Genomic DNA, 7,499 nt, shown 5'->3' with positions numbered 1-7,499 from the left:
CCATGGAGAACAGTCAGCAGGATTGGTGTGTTGAGATGCACAAGCTCTCTGCCATGTGAAAATGGAGTCGAGGTTCAGGAATAGAGAACACAGATGGGATAGAACAGGCTGATAGGTTTAACTGTGAGGTAGGGATTAATACATGGGTGAGGGAAAAGGGAATACAATCGGTATGTAAATAAAACATTAAAGAGCAAAACACCATCTAACCATGCTGGCAGGTGTAAGTGAATACTAAAATACCTGTTATGTATGTGTTTTTGAAACAAATTTGTAGTGGGTGTCATACAGGCTGCTTTGATTGATAGCATTGCCCCGTAAGAACAGCAGGCTGCCCAAGGCAGTGATGGACACCAGTTAGGCTCCAAGCGCAAGCAACTACATCTTAAAAATAACTGCTGTGTCATATAGTCATACTCACTCAGGAGTTTCCATGCCGCACAGCTCTTTTGAGATGCATTTTTGTGATTGACCCAGACAATTTTGCCTCATCCCACTCATATCTGCTATCCCCTGGCCTCCCTTGAAGCCCAAGAATTTGGGGAACAGTAAAATAATAGATAGCAAGACTGTGACAAAGACATTTGCAGGATTTGCAGATTTTTAGAATACAAGCTCCCCTATACTTGCAGAGAGGACCTTGGTTTGGCAATTCTCTCTACTTAAAATCTCAAACAGCATAAAACTGCTTATTTGGGTTTTTCAGGCAAAAGATTGGATTCTGATTGAATCTCGAATTGGCCATTTAATTTCAGTTTGTGTTTGTGGAAAATAAAAGCTGGTGCCTTGTGGTCAGGGAGGGCAGATCCAAGAGTGAAGCAATGGGGAAACAATTGGTTTTTTCATTATTGACTGTTAGTGTTGTAACCCTTTCACAAATACACAAAGTGGGACTTAGGAAGTGTCACTTCAGTACCCCTGTGGTGAGGAAGGATTAGAGAAGAAACCGGTTGCTGTATGTAAACATAAGTCCCCCTCAGAACAAGTCCCAGCACCAGTAAGGCAAACCTCCATGGCTTTTGTTCTGTGACATAAGGTCTAGTCTAGCTGTGAGGTAGGTTAACACCTCATTAGATCTTAACTGTTGTGGTGAGGTGTATCTCCTGATCTTATTCACCAAAGTGTAATCAAAGCAACTGGATCTTTTACACCCTTGCTGAAAGAAGAGAGATGAAATTATAGTCTGGGAACTTCTGTCAGCAAAACTTTCATCTTAGGAAAAGAAACTGTTCATTGTAAAAACGCTGTCATGTAATGGTAGTGTCTGTGTTGTTGCCATAGTTTTGCAGAAATTAAACATTATAATGTAAATAGGGTCATTCGGGGCAGGCATTAAATTAACTGGCAAGATAGTTTGGCTTTCTTTAATGCTAAGAGCATCCTGTGGTTTGTCTGAGACTTTAGACTTCCGAAGGAAGGTGTGTGTGTATATTTGTCGTGGCTTATTTTAAAGTATTGTCATTCTTCAGACAGCTTTTTTACCCTAAATTTTCTGAATTAACATTTTATTAGAAAACTATGAAAAGGGAAGTCGGGGAGAGGCTCTGATGGGACACCTCTTAGCCCTCAGACTGTGGTTTCTTAACATACATTTCTGAAGCAGTGGCACGCGCTATGAAAAGACAATGTGCTGTGGTGGCTTTCGTAAAATAAAGCTGGTGCTTTTCATGCTTTGAGAGGACTCTTTACTGTTAAAGTCCTGCAGATGGTCTCTCACAGAAGATGTGAGAGGTGAAATAGGACTCAGCTTCCTCTTGCGACACTGAGCCACAAATAACCTGCTAAGCACTAGGTACTGTCATGCAGGACGTTTTTCTCCCAACTTGCCAATCAGATTAATCTCCCATTAGTCATCAGCTGGAGTACTGAACTTGGAATGCATTTTTCCTAAACAAGGCATTCTCTGTGGAACAGAAGTTAAAACTGCAGGTTTTATGAGCGCTGAAATATCCATGGCAGTATTTCAGTTTTCCTCTCTGATGAAATTCCAGTAGTGGAGCTCAGAACGCTGTTTAGATGTATAATACTGTCAAGTCAGTAGGTGAAGACTTTTGGGACCTTAATATAAAAAATACATCATAACTTTGTTCTTTAATTTGTGCTCTATTGTAAACATGCTGCAGTGGTGTTTGACATAGGTATGAATCCTGCAATACACATTTCTATCTCTTTTTTTAATTCTTCCCTCTGCAGTTCAGATGGAGAAAATGGAACAGATGAAAAAAAAAAGGCAGGAAAATCATCTCCTGTGTTGCTGCAGACCTCTACCAGTGAAATGGAATATTTTGATGACCGGAAAAAGGTTGATGTTACTAGGTAATGTCAGAAATGCTGTTAGTTTTGCTCTAGTGAGATAATCAGAATGATTACAACCCATTCAAGAAGCTATGCTTAGTAGCAAGTTGAATCAGATATCCTAGTTGTGGGTTAGTTTCCACACTCTGCACATAATCAGAGGAATCCAGGAATCGGAGCCACCTTTCCAGAGGCTGCTCTGTTATCTGCCACAAACAGTCAGAACAGTGGAAATTTGGACTTTGGGCTGGCTTGGTTTCCCTGTTCTAGGAAAAAATACATTGCACTGTTTGGTAACAGTGCTAGTTACATCCCTTTCACAGTCAATTTGATAGGCAGACAAACTGAACTGCTGTTTGAGTCCTGGGCTGTTCTCAGAACACTTTCATGCCTGAACATTGATTATCCATGGTGAAACTATTACAAAAGTTTGGGTTTTGGACTCTGTGCTGTATAATGCATCAGGTTAGTATAATGTCAATGCAAAATCAGTCATTCTCCCTTTGCAGGAGAATGGGTATGCATTTGAAACTCTTCTTAAAGAAAAGTAATACTAAATTCCTACTTGGAGGGATTGAATAAAAATTTTGCATCCTTTTCACTTTGTCCACTGAGCAGCCAGTGCAGAAGTCAGCAATCAACCTGACTCTGTGGTTTTGGTCACACAGCAGATATTAAAAAAAAAAAAAAAAAATCAATTTCCTGAAGTATCTTCGAGGAGAAGGTATTTTAAGAAGTATGTGTGTACAATGTAGTTGACTGTGTGCTGGTGCGGGATTGGCAAAAGTTTTTTGTAAGGCTTGCTCTTCATTTCAGTTTGACCTGTACTTGAGGCAGACACACAAATATATGTGCACAGGTATTTTAGATTTCTTCTCTGAGGCGCCACCTGAGGTTTGCAGCCTGTCCCCCTGCTAACTAGATTGGTCGTGCTCTACAATCTCTCTCCTAAATCTAGCTGTATCTCCATTATACTTGAGGGTTCTCTTCCTCTCACCCTTACAGTTTTTACTGGAAATCCTGAACCTCTCAAGTTCAGGAAAGTAAAGACTTACTGTGCAGTACAAGGGGCAGAAATGGAAACTTTTGTAGCACCTTTCCTTTTCCATTTAATCTTTAGCACATGTTCTTCAGCTCATTCAGTATAGGAGTTCTGTGTAGTGTTTTTCCTTCTGCTCTTTACTCTGCGTCTGAAGGCCTCTGAAAAAGAGCTACCTTATTTTTATAGCCTGTTGATGCACTTTTGTCAAGTGCTAAATAGGGATAGTGTTCTTCTCTTCATGATTTATGAAACACTATTAACCCACCTCTGGTATTGTTTTTCTAAACAGTACATGGCATTAATTTCTCCTGTATAAAACAAACAAAACTCATTTTCCCAGGCATCCGCAGAAACTTTCCTGTGTACTTACTGTACTCTAGAGTTGTTGACTTTTTGGCTGGTTTTCTTTTTCCAACGTGAATGGCTGGAGCTGTGCAGATACAGCTACCTATGCAATTGGCGCTCTCAATTCCCTTTCATCTCTAGGTTCCTGGCTCTCTTAATGATTTCACCACACTATACTACACAGTTCATAGCCACCCCCTCCTCTGACTTGTGCATCTATGTTTCTTCTCTGTTGCACTTTCCAAATAAGCTTACATTTTGTAGAACAAGTTCATAGCTTTCAGTACACTACGTTGCACTCTCACTTACTAAGTCTTACCTTATTTTATCTTGTATTAGGAAGTAACATGCTTAATGTTAGTGTTTCACGTGTTGCTGAGAAACAAACAAATGTGGAGCTAAGGACTGTGATAATTCATTAAGTTGTAAAAATGTCTTGAACTTTTTTTACTTCCTTACAACTAGTAATTTAGAATGTTCTTTCTAAATTAAAAGAAGACCTTCAAGTGAGGGCTGGCATGGTTTAAGAATAAGATATACTGCTCTTTATTGCTTCATAATCCTTGATGAATCAGATAATAGTTATTGAAGGATTAATACATTTCAGTGGAAAAATATGTCCTGTTGATAACTTAGCAAGACTAATGAACTGAGGCCATGCTTACATGGAATGCCTTTTTTAATCTTCAGGACAAAGAGCAGCACAGATAGTCCACTCCTGACAACGAGTGTCAAGAGTGACTCCAAGATTGAAAGGAAAAAACGTGCCTCAAATCAGGTAGGGCAGAAGATGGCCTTGTTTATATATAGTAAGAATAAATACATAACTACCATGAGAATCCCCTCATTTGGCAATATTATAGTTCATAGTTGTATAACAACTTAGGTTCCTTTTTTATCAGTGTGTTAGTCTGTGTAAAGCAGGACACAGTCTTAATAGCTATGTAGCAAAAAATGAAGATTTGTTGTAAAACAAGTGAGAAAAATGCGAAGGTAGAGGGAGGACAGGAAATGGAATGGGTCACTTGATTGTAAGATTATCTAATAAGGTATATGTCTCTGGGTTTGGGGCTTTTGTTTTTTAGCTGAAGGCAAATGCACACTTTCATAAGCTGTTCCTAGATGTTCCCAGTGATGAGCTGCTGAAACAAAGTAAGTATTAACTCGCTTATCACTGCTGGCTGTGGATCTAAGATAATGTTATTACCGACCAATTGTGGTGATGTACAAGAGGGACTACCTAACCTAAATGTTAAAAACCTTAAAACTCCAGCCGCCTAGAGGTTTAGGGCTTTTGTCTGCATGCAGTGGGCATTTTTGTTGTAATCTTGCAAAACTTAAATCTTCAAATTGGAATTCTTAGCTGAGTAACGTAGTGCAACATTTTTTGGCACTGAAGCCTTCCTTACTAAAGGCTCCACTTAATTGAGATAGCACTGGTCAAATGACTAGTTTGACTTTTTGCCGTGGCTGATGCTTTAAGAGTTAAAAAACACTGGTAGGAGAAGGACTTAAAATGTTTAAAGACTCTACTGTTCTCTCTGGTAGTAATAAAAAGTGAATTCTACACGGATATATGTATTACAAAATTTCTTGAAAGAAATACAAGGAAAGTGACTCATTAGTGAGAAATAGTTTGCTCAAAGGCTGTGAAAAAAAAAAAAACAGTATTACTTCACATGTGTTCTGCCTCTGTTGGTCATCTAGTCCAGACAACTGCTATAGAACAGTTTAAATCTAAAACATTTCATTAAGCTTTTTCTATTTACATAATGCAGTTACCTGAAAAAGTTTATAGGATGCTAAGTGCTACTCTTTCAGAAAAGATTCTTGGCTTCTGGGAGCCAACTGCATGTTATTGTGCATTTCAGTCTTTGTCCTTTCCTTTGAGTATAAACTTAGGCCTGTGAAATATTCTGAGCTCTATTACACTTACTAAATATTTCAAGGTTTGATAATGTTTATCAAAAGGCATAAACCTAAATACATTATGGCTTTGAAAAAAGAGCAAACCAAAAGCCAAATGGATAACAGGTGGCTTGGATTGTGGTTACCTTAAAGATTATGGGGTTTCTTTGTTTCAGGCTTTACCTGTGCTCTGCAAAAAGAAATTCTGTACCAGGGCAAGTTATTTCTTTCTGAAAACTGGATTTGCTTCCATTCCAAGGTTTTTGGCAAAGACACTAAGGTTAGTAAAATCTTTGAGTACAGAACAGTAATGCTGTTCCTTAACAATTTGTTCATCACCAGAAGTTCATGTTATTATGCAAGGCTAGTAATATTTCTAATTATTATTGAATACAGTCACTGTGCAGACGTGATGCCCAAAAGAAACTCTAGAACTGGAGCCCTGTTATTATTAAAGATTGAGTCTCTCTCTTAAGGACTTCTTGTCTGAAAAAAAACAGATGAAAAGAAAGGATCTGATGTGCAGCACTGAGGGCATTGCTAAGCCCAGGTAGCACAAACTGTACAAAAATGCTTCTCTTGGGGTAAGTGTAGAGAAAGGAGGAAGAGCAAAAAGGAAGGCTGAAATGTATAAGGACTGCAAGACAGCAGCTGGGGAACTAAAGTTGAAAGATCAAGCATATTAGGACAATTAAAGAGGAAGAACTAAAACTGTTGTCTGAGGTGAGTGGCAAAGGTCTTTGAGGGATTCTTCTAGCACTCCTGTTCTGTATAAACAGCAGACGGGGGAAAGAAAAGCAGTTTGCTATGGTTTTACCTGTGAGCCTAGTATGGAGAGCAGAAATGGGACATGGGACAGTCAGGAAGATCCTGATTTGCAAGACCAGTATTTACTCTTTCTTGGTGCAGATATGACCCACCAAAAGCTTGGACCCCCTGTGGTGGATGATAAACCTTTCCAAAAAGACCTGTGTTCTGGTTCTGTTGATTTGGAGCTTTTGGCGTGGTTTTGTTTACATAAACTCTGCTTTGGTTTTGAGATTTACTGGGGAAACAGCTCAATTTGCTGCAAGGATTTCTTTGGTTTCTTTCTCAAAGTATTTCCTTGACAAAGTTCCTGGTTAGATCCAGACCCTTTGTCAGTGAATCGGATGCTGAAACCAGTTTAAGAGTTGACAGTATCTCATTTCTCTGCTGTCAACCATTTTGATGGAACATCATCTATTACTGAAAGGGCTTTTAAGAAGGTGGAATAGCTTTAAAGAATGCTTAAATTCATTAACAACATGTTCATAGTGGCCTTATGAGTTGTTGTGTTTTACTGCTTAGCCCAAGAAACTGAGTTATTGTTGAATCCTAGTTAATGGATTCTATTAGTCTTACGCAGTACAGATGCGAATATTAATATGGATGGTGTTTATGTAGGTAAAGGCCGTGTGTCACAAACAAGGAGTTCAAAATTAACAAATGGTTGCATACTGTCATTCGTAATTAGTAACAGCTATCTTGGCAATTAGTTTCATTAAAATTGAAGCTGCTGTACTGGCAATCTCCCGTTCCGTAGAAATAAATATAGCTACTTTAATCTGTGGAACAGCTTTCTAAATTCAAACTAAGCTAAAAGTATACAAATTTCTAGCAGAACTCTACAAAGTAGACTAGAAGGATCTGGAAAAACAGGTGCAGAATAGTAATGACATAGAACTAGGAAATTATCTTTGTCAACATGGTTTTAAATGCAGGAATATATTAATATTTATGTATTAATATTTATGTATTTATAAATTATGTATTTATGTATTAATATTTATGATGAAAAGGAAAAATATATTACAAGATAGGGTAGAGTAGATAGTATTTGTAAATGTGGCTATAGTGATATTCCAAATTTTTCAACTCTGGGTCTTTT

General features: G+C 38.2%; 1 protein-coding gene across 1 annotated transcript in view; it reads left to right on the top strand.

Moving 5' to 3' along the window:
- Positions 1-2,200: 2,200 nt before the first annotated feature.
- Positions 2,201-7,499, top strand: part of GRAMD3 (GRAM domain containing 3) — a gene marked incomplete at its 5' end in the record, with an annotated part of 18,138 nt that continues 12,839 nt past the window's right edge. Inside the window, 4 exons of the mRNA XM_010138757.1 lie at positions 2,201-2,316; positions 4,373-4,460; positions 4,768-4,834; positions 5,767-5,870. Of these exons, the coding sequence (XP_010137059.1) occupies positions 2,201-2,316; positions 4,373-4,460; positions 4,768-4,834; positions 5,767-5,870 (375 nt within the window). The remainder of the gene's footprint in view (positions 2,317-4,372; positions 4,461-4,767; positions 4,835-5,766; positions 5,871-7,499) is intronic.

The sequence above is a fragment of the Buceros rhinoceros genome, unplaced genomic scaffold, assembly GCF_000710305.1.
Source record: "Buceros rhinoceros silvestris isolate BGI_N320 unplaced genomic scaffold, ASM71030v1 scaffold2226, whole genome shotgun sequence".
Taxonomy (NCBI): Eukaryota; Metazoa; Chordata; class Aves; order Bucerotiformes; family Bucerotidae; genus Buceros; species Buceros rhinoceros.
Note: the sequence above shows the minus strand (reverse complement) of the source record. Positions and strands in the feature narration are given on the sequence as shown.